At 35.3% G+C, this 22,057-nt stretch overlaps 1 protein-coding gene across 1 annotated transcript; it reads left to right on the top strand.

Moving 5' to 3' along the window:
• The first annotated feature begins 19,880 nt into the window (after positions 1-19,880).
• On the top strand, positions 19,881-21,635 carry LOC149253749 (Nucleotide/sugar transporter family protein). Its single transcript, XM_089460011.1, has one exon. The coding sequence runs from the start codon at positions 20,179-20,181 to the stop codon at positions 21,379-21,381; it is 1,203 nt and encodes a 400-aa protein (XP_089316137.1). The 5' UTR covers positions 19,881-20,178; the 3' UTR covers positions 21,382-21,635.
• Positions 21,636-22,057: the final 422 nt, after the last annotated feature.

Below are 22,057 nucleotides of genomic sequence, written 5' to 3'. Positions count from 1 at the left end.
AAATAATACAAAGAACCCAAAACTCATTAAACCCAGAAACAAGACATCATACATACAATCAGTGTTGAAGACAATAGCTTAAGTACTCCAAGGACACATAACACACATGTGCATTCATAAAATAAAAATTAAAAGGGGGCCCATAAACTTAGGACAAGAAGACTCTGAAGCATCCCTACAACTTCCTCTTTCATTAATATCAGACATCATTACATCATTACATCAATACATTTGGCTCAAAATCCTTTTCAACATAACAAATGCTAGAAATATAAGCTAACATATAACCAAGAGATTATATAATCATGCGAGCTCAATGGGCTTCGCGACAACATTTAGGTATCCTTCTCTCCCCTTCTCTAGCTTTTCCTTCGGCCTTCTAAACATTATGCTTGCCTAAACTATTTCTTTCCTCCTTGGATGCTCCCTCCTTCCCTTTTCGATTGCCTCTGTTACTTGGTTGCGACTGCTTCCTTTGATATTAGCGAACGTTTGGGCTTGGATATGGCTACATGTGCCCTGATTTCTCTAGTCGATCTATAACTACCATCCTTTGGTCGGTTCCTTCTCCTTCTTCAGTTGTTTTCTCCGCGACTTTGCAATGGTCATCTTTGGTCAAAATGTGGTCAATGTGAAAACATGACAAAACTTAATTCCTCAAAATGAAGGACCCAACAAACTTGACCTTCGCAACCATGCTTTAAACATTTTCCTGCTCATTCATCTTCAAAACCAACCCTAGAACTTGTGTTATGTATTAATCCTTCATAAGTTTTCATTGTTAATTTGATAATGGAGTCTTGGTCATATGTATATATCTATCTATGTGGTTCCAGGGCCTATCCAAGCTGACATTGTTCATGGTTTCAAACATAGTTTAAAATCAAATATCACATTCATATGACCATGCTAAAACTAAATTGTTTAGACAATTCCATTAAATATTTTTCCAAGTTCCATATGATTATGCCTCATGACCAGGTCTAGAGGGGTCCTTGGTCATCCGCATGATGATGGCATCATGCTACATGGAAGCTTGTGAGGGGTGCCACATGCCACCCATATTTGAACTTTTCACCAATAAAAATTTTCCAAATGTACCTGCCACATGGTGGCTCTTAGAGGCACCATGTCGCATTGTTGACATCATCTAATGACATGTCATGCCATTTCTTTTCCATGTCATTTCCTGTAATATGTTGCCACGTGTTAGAGTTGCTACATCATGGTTGAATCTATAGGGGAGACATGTGTTGTTCGACTGAGGGGTTCATGTCATAATTTCTAGCTAATAACTATATACCGCGTGACACTATGAGACATGCCAACGATCCTCGTTAAAATTCATGCAGGTTGATGTGTCATTTTCTATTCAATTTCTCATCCAGTTGTGATATTTATTCTTTTCAAGAAAGATTTTATACATTTAAAATCATTAAATGCCATTCTTTTTTTGTCGACATCCACCATTGACTTAACCATTGAACCATGGATCCACACAGAGGATGTGCACTCTTTAAAAAAATGGTGTTAGTGGGTTTCTCCCTATAGTTTAGGTCCTTTGCCTAATTCTCATCTTCAAGTGGCCATACCTCTCATCTGGAAGTATTTTTTTAGAGTGTGATACAGTGTTGGAAAGGTCTCGATGAGGAATACCCAACCATACTATCCATAGGCTCATTATGACATCATAACTTCATCAAAAAGTCAATAAATTTTAAATCTCTTTGACTACACTTGATGAGGTCATGCAAGAGATCAAGTTGTCATATTGCTTCATGGATGATATTGTTTCTTCCTTATGCATCCCCTTTCAAATCAATGACACTTTTTGTCATCAATGACAACAATAAGTGCAACAAGAAGTACTTGAAACCGAAAAAATATTCAAGACTAAGAAGTTAGATAAGCATAGGACATAGAAAGAGTTGAAGCAATAAGGTGATGACAACATGATGCTATATTGATTAATCCTTCTACTATGAAAATTGTAGAATGATTAGTTGGGTTGTGATAGCAGAAAAGAGAAGGATGGTTGTTGCATAGATCTTCACTATTTTATGTATGAATGGGGAACTCCCAGGAGTGACAGTCACATATTTGACTCATCCATAGAGAGGCAAGAGAGGCCCTCGGATTGGAGAGGATTTGTTTAACAGTTCCTAGTTGGAGTAGAATTATGTATGGTAGAAAGAATGTAGATAATGGTTAAGAGTTGAGATATGTAATATGTAGCCACCTAGTAAGTAGAATTCAAGCTAAACCTTGTATACATGCATATTCATATCTAGCTAGCGATTGTTGTGGCTGAGTTTCCTATGAAGACTAGTATGCATGGTTGATGTACAGTAAGGATAGTTCTATAATAAGTAGAGGTCCAAGGAATCGTTGCACCCTTTCTCGGGACGAATAAGGCATTGAAGGTGGGGGAGATGTTGTAGGGGCCTCTTAGGCCTATGTAAGTCATCATACTTATATGAGTAAATATATGTAACAAATGGTAAAAGGTAAATGTATGAGTGATTGGTTGGAGTGGGTACAACCATTCCACACACATCTATTAAAGTAATTCCTTCTTGGAACTATTTTCTTTCTTTTGTGTGTACTTACATCTGTTCTAAGGTTCTTCTTCTTGCTATGATGTAACCTATTCTTGTATGAAACGCGTAATATAGGCTTACAACAAGAACCAAAAAGTGCTTGCATCCAACATTGAGTCAATGGATACCATAAAATCTTAGGTTACTAAAAACAACTTCAACTCAAAACAACCACCTATTATAGATGTAGTCATCTACTAACAAATTTGAGGAAGTGAGATAAGGGTCTAATAAGTGCATATACCACATATCGTTTCTCAAAATATTCTAATGGTTGGATCACATGTCTTCATAAATATTACTTAACTCCTTCTATTTGACATGAAGGATTACATGTTCACACTAGATTCTTATGGGTATTCTTAACATGGAAATCCACATTAAGAAAAAATTTCTTTGCTACATGTTACTTTCCTCTTGTATCATGACCTTATGCCAATTATAGATATTAATGGAACTCATTTTCATAGATCTATGACTTGAATCATAAAAATTCTTAGTTATTAGAGACATTTTTCTTACAGTAGAATTTAAAGCAAATATGTAGTCACGTGAAATGCATAGGGCATGAAATCTAGTCACACTCATTGATGACTTATAAAATAGTCTTTAAGAGGATGATTTATACTAAACTTTGAATGAAATAAGGATATCTTAATGTAAACACTTAGTTATCCTGGAATACCTTTATGATTTGATCATGTTCAAATGCAACATATCCTTTCCACATTCTAGGGGATCCACGTGATTTCCTTTTGTTGATGTTCATATCTTGTTGACTATGTTCTTGTTAACAAAGACCTTACAATAAAAAATATAGCATCTTCATGTATCTTCCACACCTCATCCCCACTCTAACTATGTTTTCTTATATTGTTAGGTTTCACTTATCCGTTGCTCTCCAATCATAGATTCAATTGACCTTCTCAATATATCATCATCCATTTTAACCGATGTGTTGATAAAAATACATGAAATAGCTCGAAACAAGGCTCCTTTTTGTTTATTGCATTCATGATCCAATTAAGCACTTTGTCTGCTTCACCTAAGTAAGTTGGTGTTCCACACTAAAATACTCATAGCCTAATAAAACATATTATGATACATAGACCCTCCAAATGAAATAAAATGTATAAAATTCTATATTAACATTCTTAGGAGTACAAAGAGGATATATCTCTTAAACTACCACAACACTTCACCAAATATAGTTAACACCAAAAATATTTTGGAGAGACATCCTCACTCAAAAAAAATTGTCTGTAAATTCAATCTCTTTAGTGGGTTTGACTATTCCTATAACCTATACAATGATTCAAACCATCTAAGAATTCAATTAAACTTGAAACATGCTCACTATAATTTCTTTATAACAACCTAATCCTACATTCCATACTTAAGATTCAATTCATCAAGGCCTAGGATGTGGAGATCAAAATTGAAATTTTCACATAGTATCAAATATTTAATATTATACATTAGTTACATGATTAATTACTTTGTGATACATATTCCCATATTCATGGACCTCCAATATCATCCATCCCATCTACAAATATGGATAGTAGAATGATCCTAGTAACATCCATAATGTCCACACTATAATGATTGGCTATACCTTGGCTAAGATCACTAACACAATATTATATATTGACACATCTAATCATAAAAAGATAAAGAGCTATAGGAAAATGGACAAGCACAACCTAGGAGGAACCATCTTAGAAATGATCCTATATTTACCTTTAATTCCATCATCGAGGAGGCTAAGGAAAAGAAATGTAAGGTGTTATTGTTGCTTTGTGTATTTCTATAAGGAACTTGATAGAGTACCTCAATACCTGCTAGAAAATATGATTAAGGATTTGATTCTTCCACCTTTGGTGGTCTTAGTTGTGATGACACTCTATGAGATCATTGTTGGAAAGATACATATGAGGGATAGTGAGATAAAGAAGGTACATAATACTACTAGAGCTAAACAACATGACCCAATCTCACCTACATAATTTTGGACTTACCATTAATAAGCTAATGAAAATCATATAACATTCATTGGGAAATTTTGCCACATAATCTAGCAGGAGAAGTTTAAAGCCTCATTAAGTGGGGCCAAACCTTACGACAACAAGAGAAAGAGGTTCCATTTTCACCTCAAAAACATTTCTCCTACTCTTTAGTTGTATTTTATCACAAGGGAGTTTTCCCTAGATCACCTAAAGTATGAAAAACTAATATGACTTAAGGTGATATATTAGAGGTCTATAATATGGGATATAGTATTGGAAAATATGCCTATATATTTTATGTCATGATTCAAGTACCCTACACCTATACCAAAGATATGGTTTTATAAGTTAGGATTTGATTGATTTGTAGTGATATGGTGCACAATTTCATATAACAACCAAAGAAAAGGCCTTTCAAGGATAATCAATAAAAAGGAATAAATTCCTTCTAATAAACACCTAGGGTTAGGGTCACTTAATAGAAATATGGGCTAAAAAACATGCATAAATAGAAAATAAGGATGACATAAACCCTATTAAGGAGGGACTAACCATGCACTATGTTATATTTTTCTTTTATGTATTTATTTATGTAATGTTTAATTTATGAGCCACAAAAATCCAACACGTTCATTTTTCTATATAATTTTACTCTAGAAACCCATGTTGCTAACCCTAGACATATATGAAAGGGATAAATGAGAAGAATTTAATTAACTAAAGAGTGATCAACACAACTTGATATTAGTTCCTTGACCCAAATGGTCTTAATGAAATCTTCTAGGTCTAAAATTCCATGAAAAGGTTTTGATGGAGTAAGGGGGATGAGTAGGGCATCCACTTTTTAAATCCTAACTATTTTCTTTGTGAGGGGAGAGATTGAATATGAGGAATGCATATTAATAGTTTCCTTATAGGTTTAAAGAGAATAATTTTTCATAATACAATGGAGCAAGATTTGAAAAGAGAATTAACATTTAGTCATAGTACAAAATAGAAACCCTTCTAACACAAATACAACATGTAAATATAAAAGATAAAGCGTGAAACTTACAAAATTATCCAAGAAATACTTCTTTCAATCCTAGGAAAACATGTCCATACATAGATCTATTGCTAAGAGAAAATTGCACCAAAGAAATATCACATCTTACCCAAGTAGCAAAAAAGGACTAACTCGCATTATTTACTAGAGAAGAGTGATTAAATGTGTGATAATGAAATGAAATGAGGGGGATATCCATTTATATGAGGATTAGAACCCTAATTTTTATAATAAAACAAGTAAAATAACTAATTACAATTTTACTGTGATTATTCAACAAGTGTGAAGTTACAAGCCAAGCTTAGCTCAAAACCACAACAAATAATGCCAAAAATTCCCACATGTATGGGAAAAATTCCTCCTCCACTATGATTTCATCCTATAAAGGATCCTCAAATGGCACATGAAAGTGAAAAATGGACCAACGAGCTATCCATACTCCAAAAGATATATTTATTTGCTTGGTCATGCCTCTGAAGCAAGATGTTAGCGCCAAAGTACCCTATGTCACCCTCTAAAGGGAAATAGGGGTGACATGACACTAATCTACTCAATTGTTTAGGTTGAGAATTAATGTGCAATCCAACCTATGCCATCTTAAAGATAACCATCATCATCTAGACTCTGGAACAAATAATTCCCATCAAACAGTGTCAAGGGAAACTTGGGGGTGTCCTAAGTCCATTTGAGAACATCATCAATATCTCCAATACTAAGCTTGATGGGCTCAATGTTTTAGAATTTGGGGGTACCTCAGAGTGTCAAGTACCATGTGGAATAATCATATATCCTAGTGCTCTACTCCTAATGGGAAATGTTGCGTCAACATGGTCATATCTGCTCTCTGGAATGGGTAAAACAACCTCTGGTATGTTGTTGAATCGAGTGATAATGATGTCTCTAAAGGCCTATACTATTTTGAAAATACCACATAACAAAACCATCTGAAGACCAAGTGAAATCAATAACAATTAGGGGAAATAACCATAAATCCATCATAATGGACAATATCTAATGTTGGGGAAACAATAATACTTTACATAAATATAATCTTCAAATATCTACCTGGATAAAGTCCCATAAACAAGTTACCTACTTATGTTAGTGATGGTTAGATGGATAATCCTTTTAGGTGTTTCTAGCCCCCAAGGGGAAGTGAAATGTCCCTAGTTATCCCATTAATCCATAGGTATGTGTGAGAATGGTGGTTTTGGAGTGGGAAAAATGTTAGGGAAAGGTATTAGAGCCATGTGACTAGCTAATGGATGTCAAAAATCCTAAACATATAGATGTAAGGATGGAGAAATCATAGAGGCATGAGTTATCCCTTTCCTTGGCCTGATTTTTCCAACCCTCTAGTGTGCCTTTTACTTCTTTATGATTTGATTTGATTTGGGTGAATAACTTAAGAGTCCAATCTTACTTTTGATATTTACCACTACCCCTTAATAATGAGTCAATTTATCGCTCATCATGGTTGGGACAATACAAGAGTTCCTTTATAGATGAAGCACCATATTCTTAAGGAACTAGATGATGGGTAATGAGGGGGATAAAAGTAATGCTAATATTTTACCTACATGTCAATAAAATGTCCCAACCATGCATTGCATTTTATCTTTTTTACCTTTTTGTAGCTTTCTTATGCTTTTATCTTTATTTTAGCTACATAAACCTCCAAGGTAAATATTTTTGGGCCCATATTCAAAGATTAGGATGAAATGGTGACAATCTTAATGATCAATGATCACCCATATGAAGAATGAAAATGAATAAGGGGAAAGATGTAAAAGTGGTTACTATGAAATATCTTGGATATGCTACTCTAGTTAGTGCCTTCTTAGTAGTACCCTTCCTAAAACCCTAAACCCTTAATGGAGGTCCCACTTAACTAGAATTAAATAATAACCTCCTAGGTGAAGTGAAGGAAGAAGAATACAGTCAAAATCGATCAATAATCTAGTTTTCCCCTTGACCCGTATTATTCTTCCCATAACATTAAGTGAAGCAAATGATTGTAAAATGGTTAAATTACCTATTAATGAATGGGCCACTTTCCTTTAAGGAAGAATGCTAGATAGGAAAGAGAAATTTGATGGAATCAAGAAGTGAAGGATCTTGCCATCATATTATGTGTTAATCAAATAGGATGACTAGATAGCTAGCTAACAAGGCGAAGAAATTTTTTATCCTATGGGTTACCCACTTTTTGGTTGGTAACAAGGACCATAGATGGTTGCATAATCTTTTGTCTCTATTGTGATTCTCCTATTTGTGAATGATATTATTCCCAAGTCACATTTAGTGAGGGCCCTCCAAAGTCAACTTAACATATTAGCTACCATTTTTTACTCTAATAAGATTCAAGTATAGGGAAAATAAATGTTATGGCCTATGGTCTCAAAACAAAAGGCAAGAAATGTGATCCTTATTTACAATAGTGAGAGTTTGACATAGTTCATTGATATATACATACAAGTGTCATTTCTTTGGACCAAACTTTAGCTATATACTAGCAACAAAGGCTAGATTGAACCAGAGGTATGTGGATTTTACCACCATTGAAAAAAATGTTTTCAACTTCAATTTTAGGACATTCAATTAGATTCAACTCTTCTCCTCATTGGTGACACCAATCCTCTTATATGGTTCTGAGGTTTGGTGAATTATAGCTTTAGATAGACTAAACATGCTTAAGAGAGTTTTTGTCTGTTATCCTTCATGCCAAGAGATTAATCCCTAGTTCTATCATCTTCCACAATTCGACACAACCCCACTCATTTATTCAATGATATTTCATGTGGAAATATTGATACATGGGGTTAGATGGATGGGTAACTCATGTATTAGTCTTCTATATGTTGTTATCGTGCTCCCAATTCCTCTATGGGGAAAGTATAATGTGATATTAATTCATGTTAGGATGTGATATTTTCTTCATTACATCACCTTGTTAACCTTGACACCAAGATAAACAAGGGTATTCATACTAATAATTGTAGATCTCACCTACGCAGATGCAGGTGATTATAATGAATTTAATGCAGATTAGACAGAAGGACAGCAAGCGGCCAAGCCACATGGCCACCCACGTCCCCTTCCATGCCAATTTATGGCAAGCTACAGATGGTCTGCAGGCACCATTACTCTGGTGCTCTAGTCGAGGTATTCGCAGCAGGCATAAGGCCATGGCTCCCACAAGACATAATTCATTCACCCCTTCCCCACTAAACTGCTCTTGCCCCCCTCATGTTGCGGATCCGAGCTCTCGCACAATTACTGGGAGGCGATGTTGGATTCTCAGTTGTGTTGATTTGGGGAATGGTTTCCATTACTCTCAAACAACTCACTGTATGCTGAATTCCACCCAGAATTCCTCTGTTTCTCTTCTGAATAGCTCCACCATCTCCAGAGTTACCTCTGCCTCCCCAATTGCACTCACTGTTCACAACACAACCATTTTGGCCCAGCTCAACAGAAGACATTCAACCATGGCACGTACTCGCCATCGAATGCGTAGCCGAAGAGGTGGTAGTCGTGGCAGAAGCACTCGCCTCCCTTCGACGCCCAGCCATGATTCCGCTACTCCTTCCTCTTCCCCATCTACTACTCTTTCCAGAGATCATTTCTCTGGTAGTTACCCTGACACTCGCAGTGGTAGAGGCCGGGAACAGGCCCATGGAGTCAGAAGAATGAACGCTGCTACCCAAACTGCCAATCTCCCTACCCCCCTTCATCCCTCTCACCACACGACCCAATTTTGGTTCCACAGTACGCTGAATCGCCCCGACATCTTAGCCACTGTCACTGTTACATTCAGTGAGGAAATCAGTCCACAGAATGAGCAGAATGCTCAGCTCCGCGTTCTTGGACCAGAGGAAAAGAACAGCAGGGAGCAGCAGAAGGCAGATAAGAAGAACAAGGATGACTGTGAACCAAAGAAACGAAACAATAGCAAGCAGCAGACGGCAGAGAAAACAAGTAAGGCTGGTAGTGACAACATTCTGCATGGCGAGGAGCTGGCTGGAGGTAAGCATGCAATTGAAGGCAGTGCGGGTGGCACGTCAGGCAAGCATGCAGGCGAAGGCAGCTCAGCAGGCACGCAAGCAATCGGTGGCCTCCCGCGCGGCACGTCAGCAGAGGATGATGACTGGTATGAGTACGCGTGTCGCATTGTGGAAGAGCCTCCACCAAATGAGACCCAGGGGGTTCATTCTGACAGCTGATCCATTCGCCAGATGTCGCTCCGCCGCTCTTTGGTTGTTTCACGGGTTTGTTTTCATGGGGTTTTTCTCTACTGTCTTTTTTTTCTAAACCATTTGGCTAGTTTTGATTGGTTTTGGTTCAGGACCCCTGTGTGGGCCTTTTTAAGTTTTGTTCTGAGACCCCTGCGTGGGCCTTTTACATTGGGTTCTCTCGGACTGGTTTCCCCTCGGTGGGCAGTCGAGTATAGTCTTTTGATTAATTTTGACATAACTTTGTTCAGCACCATAGAGGCCGACACCTCACTGTATTTTTAATTTTGCCCTTATAAATAGATTAGTATTACTTAGAAAAAAAAATTGTAGATCTCACCTCCAATACACATGGTTTAAGCCTAGAGAATTTTTTTCTTTCAATCTTCAACATTACTCATACTTGTCTCATAAACATAATGATGAGCTAATTGAACTTCCTAGGTACAACAGATTCTAGTTACCTTGCAACCTAAGAATCACTCTCCCCAAGCTCATATTTTTCTCCCACTAGATTTGCATTGAGACAAATCACTATATTTTTTAGGAGCATCACATTTTCCAAATCTATTCCTCAAACCATGGGATAGGTGATGGTTTTAAATTCAAATGTTATCCCTACCATGTGATCAAAGGATAGTTTTTTTTGTCTTTAGAGATTCACTTGGTCTATTCTAGCCACTCATGGCTTATGAGGGTTGTTGTATCTTCGTGATATTCCTACCTGCTTAGGAACTATGCCAAGGTATCTAAAAACTTAATTTTAGCCTAAAAATGGCTATTGGGCCAAAGGGGTTAACCCTTAGTAATCATATAAATTTTGATGTCCACTCTCAATAAGCAGTAGCTTGTAACATTCAACTCAAAATTTTAGATTTAGAGTGGTAAAGAACAAATTTAAGTGTTGAGTGTTATCACTCAAAAATATCCTCTTAGCTGTGAAAGAGGAAGTCCTAAGGTAACCTTTTCAAACCAAGCTTGTAGATTGAAGGTCAGGCCCTTCAATCCATAGAGGGTTGTCTCTGACAACCTAATCACTAAGCTTAGCAACTGGTTGTGTCTTCACACAATGGCTACATCTTCAATAGGGTTTTTGGATTTTGAGTGTGGTGGTTGGGATGAAGCAAGTATTCTATTGGGAAATGGAGTCAACAAATCAAGTTTTTAGATGCAATTACCAAGGTCTTGATTGTATGAATAAAGATGGACAGAGGCAAGGTAGATGGAAAACTGTTGACATATCAAACATCAGCTAGATGGCAGTAGAAGGAGAAAACAATCCACTATAGCAGGGCATGGAACATGAATCCTGCAAGTTTTAACAGAAATAGTGTAGATGTCTAAATCATATGAATGAGAGCATTAAACTAATGAATTAGGTCACATAATCTCATTTAAACACTAGAAGATAACAGATAAATGATATCACATAGAATGGAAACTATCACAGAAAAAAATTGACTGAGCATACCATCACAAGAATATCTGTATCATGAAAATAATGTCCTATTTGTCTTAGCACTTGAAAAAATGAGTAATTTGATCACACACAACAAAAGAATACTTTGTTTCAAAGTCCAACCTTTCTTCCTTCTTTTTCATTCATTATATAAGAAAAATATATAAATATGAGATCCACAATGTTTGGGAAAGTATTAATTACAATAACCATAAAGATCCAAAATAAATGGATCTGAAAAAAAACTCTTCGCCCATATTTAGTCTGATCCCAAAGTCAAATTTGATGAGGTGGCCTTCAGTTGTTGACTTGGCATTTTTATAGGAAACAAAATATCAAAAAACATGACAAATTTCTGAAAAATAGGCTTTAAAGAGGCATTCATATCTCCCAAACCATTATATTTTTGTAAAAATGGAAAGAGGTTTTTTTAAATAAGCTCATTACCCACAAAAAACTATTTCATATTTGGAAATTTCATTTTCATATTTTAGAAACCTGCACCCAAAGTGGATGACTAAAACATGAAATAATTAAATATTTAAATCCTAAAAAATAGGTTGCCAATATTCCTTCATATCCTTCAAACCATGATATATGGGTAAAACTTGAGAGAGACTTATTTAAATTTGTATGTTACCAACAAAAACATCTTTTTTTTTTACAAATTCATCTCCATATGTTCGGAAACTGCATTTAAAAACAGTGGCTAAAACACAAAAATAACATAATTACAAAATCTGGAAAAATAGGCCTCAAATATTCCTCTGTAATTTCCAAACCATGGTGTCTGGGTAAAATATGAAGGAATTTTTTGAAATCATCCTGTTCCCAACAAAAACCTCTTTTGGTTTTTGAAATTCAACACCACCTATTTGAAATTTGTGTTTGAACATAGTTACTAAAACCAAAAAAAATGTTGGAAACTACAATTCTAGGGTTTAATTTAATATCCCTCTCTTTGGGTTGAAAACTCTGTCAAGTTCCATATCAAGGTTAATAATGGTAAAGATTCTTGAAAAATGGTTTGGAAACTTGAAAAGAAATTTGGAAACTCATATTTTTAAACTTGTTATGGGTGCTACAAAATATTTTCGTAGCGCCATCTGTAGACTTCCAATAGATTGATTTTGCTGCAAAAACTTAGGGAACACATAGGATTAGGTGAAATAAAATTTCTAAATGTTCCTAAGATTATATTACATTTCCACACAAAAATTTCATAGGCCATTACATAACCCCTTGCACAATGAACTGATCATCATAACTTTTGGACCTTCAGGAAAGGTACAAACTTGGTGCTAACATTGAGGATGGAATGGAAAGAATTATAAATAATGACTATAAACCTACTATATCAAATTCTTTTCTATTAGGCATGTAGTCTCAAATAGTAAAGCACGATAGTTGATTGGTAGTAGGTGCAAAAGAACTAAAGAAGAAAAATGAATATCGGATTTAACAATGAGTAACGAAATCCTTGTCACTTAAGATGAGGATGAGTGTTGGGCATAAATAAGCAAATCCAATATCTAAATAATTTTAATAAGTAATTTATAGATATATATTATACATTCATGAAATTAATGAAGACATAGTTACGAGGGAAGTAGTATCAAATTATTGTCTCCAACACATGCAAATCTAACTGCAAAATATAATAACCGATGAAAAGAGATGTGAAGGCATAAGAATCTTAATAAAGAAAAAAAAATAAAGAAGAAATGGCTCTACCTAGGTGAGATGTGAATCCAAGCATGGTCCCTTTAAGTCTAAAATATTCACAACAATCACACTGGGCTTCATTATAGACAAACTTGTTCTCTTTTGTTTCCATTAAAAAAGAGAAAAAAAATAAACCTTCTCCTCCCCTAAATGTCTTCAATTGGCTTCTTTATGATATCTAAGTGATGAGTTAATGCGCTAATTTATGGAACTGTTCCTTAAAAACATTGTGGATAAGCTCTTTGGATAGATCACCAACTTGGAGATATCAACACCCTAAGGGTATAAGTATAACGTGATTTGTGAAAATTAAAACTTGTTACTTTTCACTCAAATTATTATTTTGATGCAATCTAATTCATTTCATTGTTATAGAAACCAAACCTATGGGTTATCAAAGGCTTGAAATCCACCTAAACATTCTAGGTTATAAAGTTTAATATGGAAAACAGAAAGAAGATAGGGCTCTACAAAGTGAAATATGAATCTAAGGATGATCCCTTAAAGTCTCATAAATTTATAATAAACCCCTTAGGCTTCATTATATAGAAAATGATCTCTTTTGTTGCAAAAAAATAAAATGAAAAATAGCAACCTTCTCCTCCCCTAAATGTCTTGGACTAGCTTCTTTATGATATTTGAATGCTGAGTTGATTCCCCAATTTATGGAATTATTTCTAAAAATACTAATTTGGATAAATTTTTTGTAGAGTTGGCCACCTTAAAGGTATAGTTGTCATCTGATTTGCTAAAATAAAAAATCATCACTTTTCACCCGTTGATTTATTCTTTTGGTGACATATATTCCTTGTTTACTACGTGTATCAATCTAATTCATTTCTTTTATAAAGAAATTAAACCTATGAGTTATAAAAGGCTTGAAATCCACTTGAACATTCCATGAATAAAATCTGGATATTGCTTTTGTCATGTACTACCAATGCTCCACTCAAACTCTAAGTTGTAATTTTTTTAGGCATACCAATGCAATAAGTAGAATACAAGTTTATCTTCTAATTCAACAATATAATATCTATAACAAAATTGAATAAAAAATCCTTTCTTGTACATTTTATTCTATCCAATTTCCCTTGCTATATTGAGCATGATGTCATGGGGTTCTCAAAAATCTTTTGCATTTGATATTTAACAATCTCAAAATTCCTCCATTTTTTATGAATGTTATCAGCCATGCCCTTAGTAATGCCAACCTTGCCAATATTAACCTTACTATTATTTTTTTTAGCAAACCAAGGATCATATCATGACCATTAACAAATTCTTTGTCCACGTTAATGACACCAAGTAGGTCAATCAAACCCTAGGTTACAAAATAAAAATCACCATAGATATTGCTACCAACAAATTTACTTGGATGAAACCATTGGTAGTGTGAATAAAGGACAAAATTCCCAAACAAGTTGCCACCTATTGCTTCTCGCTTATCCTTTAACTTGCAACCATGCTACTGTTAAATTGGCACTAATTGGTGATTGAACTAGCATTGACCTAGTCAATAATTCCAGCACCTTGTAAAATTAGATATTAATAATCCACTTCACACATAAATATCTACACATCAATAAGCATTCAACTACCAAAACCATTTGGCCACTTGTCAGTCATTAGGTTCATTTTGGTGGAGCACTAATATGATTTTGGAAAATTGCTTAGGGGTTTTGAAATGAATATGATCACACCACATTGCTTCTCATTAAAACCATGGTTAGATTTTCACCCCGAACCCAAAATGTTATTATTTATGAAGCATGTTAAACACTTGAAACGAATATGGGCCGTTGATTCTACACGTATTGTGATAATCAGAAAATAAGTAGTAGAGCCTAAATCAACACAACACTTTTTAATTAGTAATTTGGTGATATCACATGATATTACAGGTTATAATAAGTTTCTTTGATATATAAATAGGTCATTTTATTAGATATGGAGGCTTAATAGTGCTCCTCATCTCATTTCATGAATTATATTCAAAATTTTATTAGAATTTTAATATTTGCAAGAAAAGTTACAATACGAAATGTTACAACAAAATCTCACACTTCTTAAGATCAATTCTAGAAACTCTAGTGCAAGATCCACTATAATTAAGAGGGGGCCACCTCACCTTCCCAATTCTTTTCTTACTTCTAAATGGATTTCCTTCAATTCTAAGTGGGGTTCTCCCAAATAGAGATTAAGGATATAATGACTTGGTCAAACCAAGTCAAGAGGCCCTAAGGCTTCTATTTCCACCAATAAACATATATAATAATTAGGATTAAGGTGGATCTTGAAGATATGATTGTTAGGATTTTAGGGTAATCTATAGGGGGTTATAAGGACAATAAAACCTCAACAAAATGGTTGCATGGTTTAAAAAGAAAAGGGTGATAGAGGAAATAAGATCGGTGCTTTAGCTTGCAAATATATGTTTAGGGCATATGGGGTCAAGGGTCAACCCACTTGAAGAAAATTGCAGTACATTTAGGTTCATTAGAATAGGGGAAGACTATTCACTATCCTAAGACCTTTCAATCTTCAAGGATAACATAATGGAAGGAGCCTACTTGCTACTTTCTCAAAGGCATGGAAGAAGGGTTTGTTTAATAGGGATAATGAAAATGAAATACTATGTCTGCTTCCTTTATATTAAATTGCCATCATACGTAAGCATAACCAAGACAAAGGAAGTCCATGCACTTAGATTGTCATTCATTCATGTAAGACCAATCAATATCAATACAAGAAAAAAGTAAAATCCACATCAACATGGCCTCTCTAAGAGGTTGCTCAACTCATCCATCCATAACAAAATTTTAGAAGATAGAGATCATAGAAATTTCGAACTTGCTAGGGGATTTCTCCCCTAGTCCAACATGAGAAAATGAAAGTGCACCTCCTTTTTATAGAGGAGGTGCTCGACCACCTTTAAATTAAAATATTACTTTCTAGGCTACAAATCACTAATAACCTATGGATGGGGCAAAAGGCTCTATTCTTTAATTAATTAATCTAAATTACATAATTTGAGGGGCTATCATGCCACTTGTACAAAGAAGAGGGGCACAATCCTCTTAAAGGTGGCCCATCTCAAAAAATGAGGGGTGTAAGGGGGCCTTATCATGTAGCATATATCATCCACAAGCCCTTCGAAGTGGTAGCATATAACCTCTAAAGGCCCTTCAAATTGGTAGCATCTACCCTCCATAGGCCCTTCAACCATGTATGATCTTCCAAGTATTCTCAAAATGTCAATATAAACCCCAAAAGCATCATCCATAAGGAATTTGAATGTGCAAGTAACCATTCCCGATATCAGAGTGGCTTCCATGCATCTAGCAAGGGCTCCAAACAACCATGTTTAACCTGAAAAGTGAACACTTTAGGCCTCCAAAAATAAGCAAGTGGACTCTCTCAAATCTTTAAATGCAAGCCAACCTACAAAAATAAGTAGGAATGAGCCCAAATAAGGGATGACCCTTCCAAAGGAATTGTTTTCTCCATTAATTATGCAAATCACACCCAAAACCTCCTCCGTGAAAGTGGCATATGAACCTCCAAGGTACTCAAACTAAATAAACCCAAATTAAGACCAGTTAGAAGTTGGCCTACCCCTTATGTGCACTCTAAAGTTGGCCTTTGTCATTAGTGTAGGTTATTCCTCCTTATCTTTCAACATCCAAATTAATTTTAATCTATATATGTCGACCCTTAATATCATAGTCAATTAAGATCAAAATATAGGTTGGACTTCCATCAAAATCATATTTCTATCAAGTCAAATTGAATGAGACTTACCACACCAACTAGGTTCATTCCTTGCATGAGCTAATATGCTCCAAGTCTACGACCTTTATTCACCTTTATAATGTGTATGAAATCAAACTTTCTCTTCTCAACCTATCACTACTATTAGAACAAGTCAAATTACTCCATATGTGAGTCCAAATCAATTTCTAACATGCCTCCTAATGTCCCAAGACTATAGGTATTGAAAAGTAAAAAAAAAGAGGCTATGCTTCATGTAGTTTTGTCACTTATCAATCTGATTCAATGGTACTATAGTTTCACCTTCCATTTAAATAGACTCAATTCCAATTTTATCATAGGATGGAAATAGGGATGTAACTGTCACAACTACTATAATGCAAACAACTTTGATCAACAATGCTATTATCTTTGCATATTATTTGCTTTCCTAAGACTAAGTGTGAGTTCAATCATCTATCTCATATTAGCATCAAATGACATAATAGTCTCCTACAAGAATAAAAACTGTAATCCCATCTTCAACACAACACCATGATAGCACCCTTAGTATTGTTTAGGAAAGAAAGCAAGTTGTCAAATCAATGTTAAATATTTATACAAAAGATACCAGCAATGTATCTTACTAACAAACCTCACTCCCAATTGTAAAGGTTTGCTACATTGATCCTTGGCAATGGGGGTTGTATATTGGTAAATCAACTCCACCATGGTTTCAAAACATGCAATATTTTTCATGGTGTAAGGAATTTGGTGTCCCATAGTGGACCAACATCTTCGTATAGATCAAGATATCACTCTGATTTAATAAATTGATATAGCCCCCCAAACAAAATCCCTCATGCAAACCCTTTTCCAACTTACCATTGGGATGTTCCTTTGCTTAATTTCTGCATTAATTTCTCAAGTTACTTGAGTAAAATCCTTGTATAACTAATGGGAAACAAGGACCATAGATGCTTGGCCTTCTTCTGATAAGAGATATTCAACCTTTGTTAATAGATTACTAGAGGCTAGTTTTCTAACATGTACCAACTTGATTGCATCTTACTTATATCCCTATGACACTAGTTCAAAGAGGCTCCATTGCCAACATCCAAGCTCACAAGATAGACCTGCAAGGCACTAACCCAATGATTCCCATGGCTTCATTCCTGTCACACAATTGTTTGTAGCCTTGAATGTTGGAATTGTTTCCCTAAAGCAATATATCTAGACCAGGTGACCTCTTTCTTCTTGATATTGTTCATTATTCCCCATCTCATTGAGTTAGTATTTTCCTATGATTTTCCTTTTTTTGTTCTTTTTGGTTGTTTTTCACTCTTTTATGTGTTCCTTGTGATGTGCTTTCATCTTCCCCTTTTCATATTCACATATTGTATTCTTTGTAATCCCAACAACAAAATTTGGTTCTATTGAGCATTAATTTCTAAATCAAAATTAACAAAAAAAATATTAAAATTATGTATGCTTTTGAAACATTAAGCATAGCCTCTTAATATATGATCATTCCTACATACATTGACACCTCCCTTCAAACCATAATTTTTGGATTTGTTTATTTAACCAACCAATACTTATTTTGCTTCATATAATATAAAAGTCTTTGATTTGAGAGAGAACAAACAACATTGACTACAAAATGGAACATGTGTAGAAGCTATCCATGGTGCATATGGTGTACACAAAGGAACATGTGTAGAAGCTATCCATGGTGCATATGGTGTACATAGACATATTGTGCAACTTTGGGCACACTACATGAAGGGAAGCGTGGCATAACATATGTTATTCATGTGTATCTTAAAAGCGTGCTTATCATATGCTAACAATTAATGAGCATGCAACTCACTCCAACATAGCCACACATTTGATGATATTTATCATTTCTCCTCCCGTCTCCCACCACAAATCTTCATATATTTATGTAACTCTTTTTCTATGGAATTAACCTTCCAAAGCTCCAACCTTCATCCATACTTTTGAATATCTCTAATTTTGAAGGAGGCTTTGTCTTTAAGGACCTTGAAGTTGTGGGCAAAATTCTTTCCCCATTACATATGTTGCTTTATATTTTGACATCTGTAACTTCCCTTTCAACTTCTTTGAGCTTTTTTAATAATTTCTTTCCATTTTCTCCACCAAACATTTATGATTTCTTGTCTCATTATCTTATTACTTCAAATTGGTTTTATCCTTATTTTTAGTAGACCTTTTAAAGTATTTATAAAAGCTTTTATTTCATTTATGGGAAGTTATTAGCCCCATGTTGCAACCACATCTTCTTAGCCTTATCATCTAAACATGTTTTCACCTTTTTTGATATTTATCTTTATGTAAATTTAGTATTCTCTTTCTTTAATGAAATTTATGTATCACCGTTTCTTCCCATATTTATATCAATCTTTCTATACTTTTGTGCATGCAAGTATTGTTGTTTTACAATATCTATTAATTCACCCCTTCATATAATTTTATCTCCGTTTCTTCCCATATTTATGTCAGTCTTTCTATACTTTTGTGTATGCAAATATTGTTGTTTTACAATATCTATTAATTCACCCCTTCATATAATTTTTATTCCCCACCATTAACTCCTACTGTCAATCCCTCACCAGTAAATTTAAACTTGGAAACATTTATCAATTTACCCTCTATACTTTATTCATTTCCTAAAAAAAAACCTCCATCTTGCTATATTATTGTATCCTTACCCAAACTACCTTACCTTCTTCTAGGTATTTGAAAAATTCCACACATCTTCCCCTTCTCAATTTGCTCCAGGGAGGACATTTTTCTCCTTCTCACTATCTTATTGGATCCTTTACCCAATCTACCTTCCCTTCTCTGAGCTTGGAAAATTTCTCACACCCTCGTCTTCCCCATCTCCTCGTCTTCCGAATTTGTTCATAGGGAAAAAAAATTCACCGTTGTGTTTTTAACCAAAATGGTCCTGAAAATATATAGCAGTACTGTTATGAATGTGCGTAAGTCCGAGATAGAAATGGCCTAACATATAAAACCCATGAAAATTCTTCATTTCCATTTGTATCTTGCTGGGAATTTTGTGAATGACTTGGCCAGATATGTCTCCATGTGCAAGGCAGTTAAGGACAAACCCCAACTTGGATATCTCTCAAACACATCCATTCATTCTTCATCCGCTTGCCAGTCCATGATTTTCAGATATCACCAAAATGGGGTGCAAACATCGTTAACGATATTTTCTATATTATCATCAAAATTCAAAAAATTGGGGTCCTTACATTGACTCAGGGATCGAATTGGAACATTTTTACCCTGGTATTCGTTTTCTAACATAATTGATAAAGCAATGGCATCTGCTCAGCTTCTGCACATTTCCAGCACTATAAGCAAGCCTCTCTACTCCACTGCCCATTGCAATTTCATCAGAAATCCCATCAAACACCTTGTGGGTTCTTATTCCTCCAATTCCTCATTGGTTTCTTCAAAACTTCATGGATTCCAATTCTCTCCACTCCATGCGCATGGCTCATCTCGCTTTACAGTTTCAAGGGCGGCCGCTAACAATGGAGCCAGTGCAGATTCACCGAAGCCAGAGCCAGCGAGTACTGAAATTTCCCAGGAGGCGGACAAAAAGTCTGCAACGTTAAAATTGGGTACATACTTCGGGCTATGGTATTTTCACAATGTGATTTTTAATATCTATAACAAAAAGGCGCTGAATGTTTTTCCTTATCCCTGGCTTATGGCATCCTTTCAGCTATTTTGTGGTGCAATTTGGATGTTCGGCTTATGGGGTTTTAAATTACAGCCATTTCCTTCTGTAACGAAGGAGTTTTTAATTGCTCTTCTTGGTCCTGCGCTGTTCCACGCTATTGGGCATATTTCTGCCTGTATCTCGTTCTCAAAGGTGGCTGTGTCTTTCACACATGTTATTAAATCTGCAGAGCCAGTGTTTTCTGTTATCTTTTCTTCTTTCCTTGGGGAAAGCTATCCCATACTTGTCTGGCTTTCTATTTTTCCCATCGTTTTTGGTTGCTCCCTGGCTGCAGTTACAGAGGTTACTTTCAATTTTGGGGGCTTATGGGGAGCCATGATTAGTAATGTAGGTTTTGTTTTCAGGAATATCTACTCCAAAAAGAGTCTCAAGAAATTCAAGGAGATTGATGGGCTGAATTTATATGGTTGTATAACAATTTTATCTCTATTTTATCTGTTCCCTGCTGCCATTGTTGTTGAAGGTTCCCAATGGGTGGCAGGCTATCAGAAGGCAATAGCTGCAATTGGGAACTCCACCTTCTACATTTGGGTCATTGTGTCTGGAATATTTTATCATCTCTACAACCAGACTTCGTACCAAGCACTTGATGAAATCAGCCCCTTGACTTTTTCTGTGGGTAATACAATGAAAAGGGTAGTGGTCATTGTAGCCACTGTCCTTGTCTTCAGGAATCCTGTTAAGCCTCTCAATGCATTAGGTTCAGCGATTGCTATATTGGGGACTTTCTTGTACAGCCAGGCTATAGCGAAATCCAAAGCAAAAGCCAGCTGATCAACTGGAAGTTGAACAATCCGCTCTACTGTTTGTAGGCATTAATGTTTAACACCCAACACAAACAGGGGATATTCTAAATGGAGAATAGAAGCAAAGTCATATTAAGGCTCTCTATATTTAAGCGGTTATAGAAGAGCTTGCAGAATTTAATGTCTAGGCAGGCCCCTCTCTTCCTGAATTGTTAAACATCTTGCAGATTGTTTTTTCATGATATATAGCATGGTCTTATTCCTCTGGTATAGTTCTCAGAATTGGCTATTGGTCTACTCTTTATGTTTTTTCATGATATATGGCATGGTCTTATTCCTCTGGTATAGTTCTCAGAATTGGCTGTTGGTCTACTCTTTATCTTGATAATTTAGCGTTATTGGCGTTATTGAAATTGCACATTTACTGTTCATTATTTGAATGATTCAAAGGCAACTCAGAATTCATAAAATATACCGAATGCATTACAAGTTTTTTTTTTTCAGTAGGAAAAAATCGGCATATATATATTGAGATATGGATCATGTTACATATAAGACCGTAGTCTTAGAGTATATGGATACATAGCTCCGATATTGCGCCTGTAGAGTATCAGCAGCATGAAAAGGCTATGTGTCAAGATATAAAAGAGAGCATCGGCGAACTATTTACCAAGGCAAAAACAACCTGGTATTGGCAGCAAGAA

This window comes from Pinus tabuliformis, chromosome 7 (assembly GCF_031772625.1).
Source record: "Pinus tabuliformis cultivar Carrire ecotype Pingquan chromosome 7, CPIR1, whole genome shotgun sequence".
Taxonomy (NCBI): domain Eukaryota; kingdom Viridiplantae; phylum Streptophyta; class Pinopsida; order Pinales; family Pinaceae; genus Pinus; species Pinus tabuliformis.
Note: the sequence above shows the minus strand (reverse complement) of the source record. Positions and strands in the feature narration are given on the sequence as shown.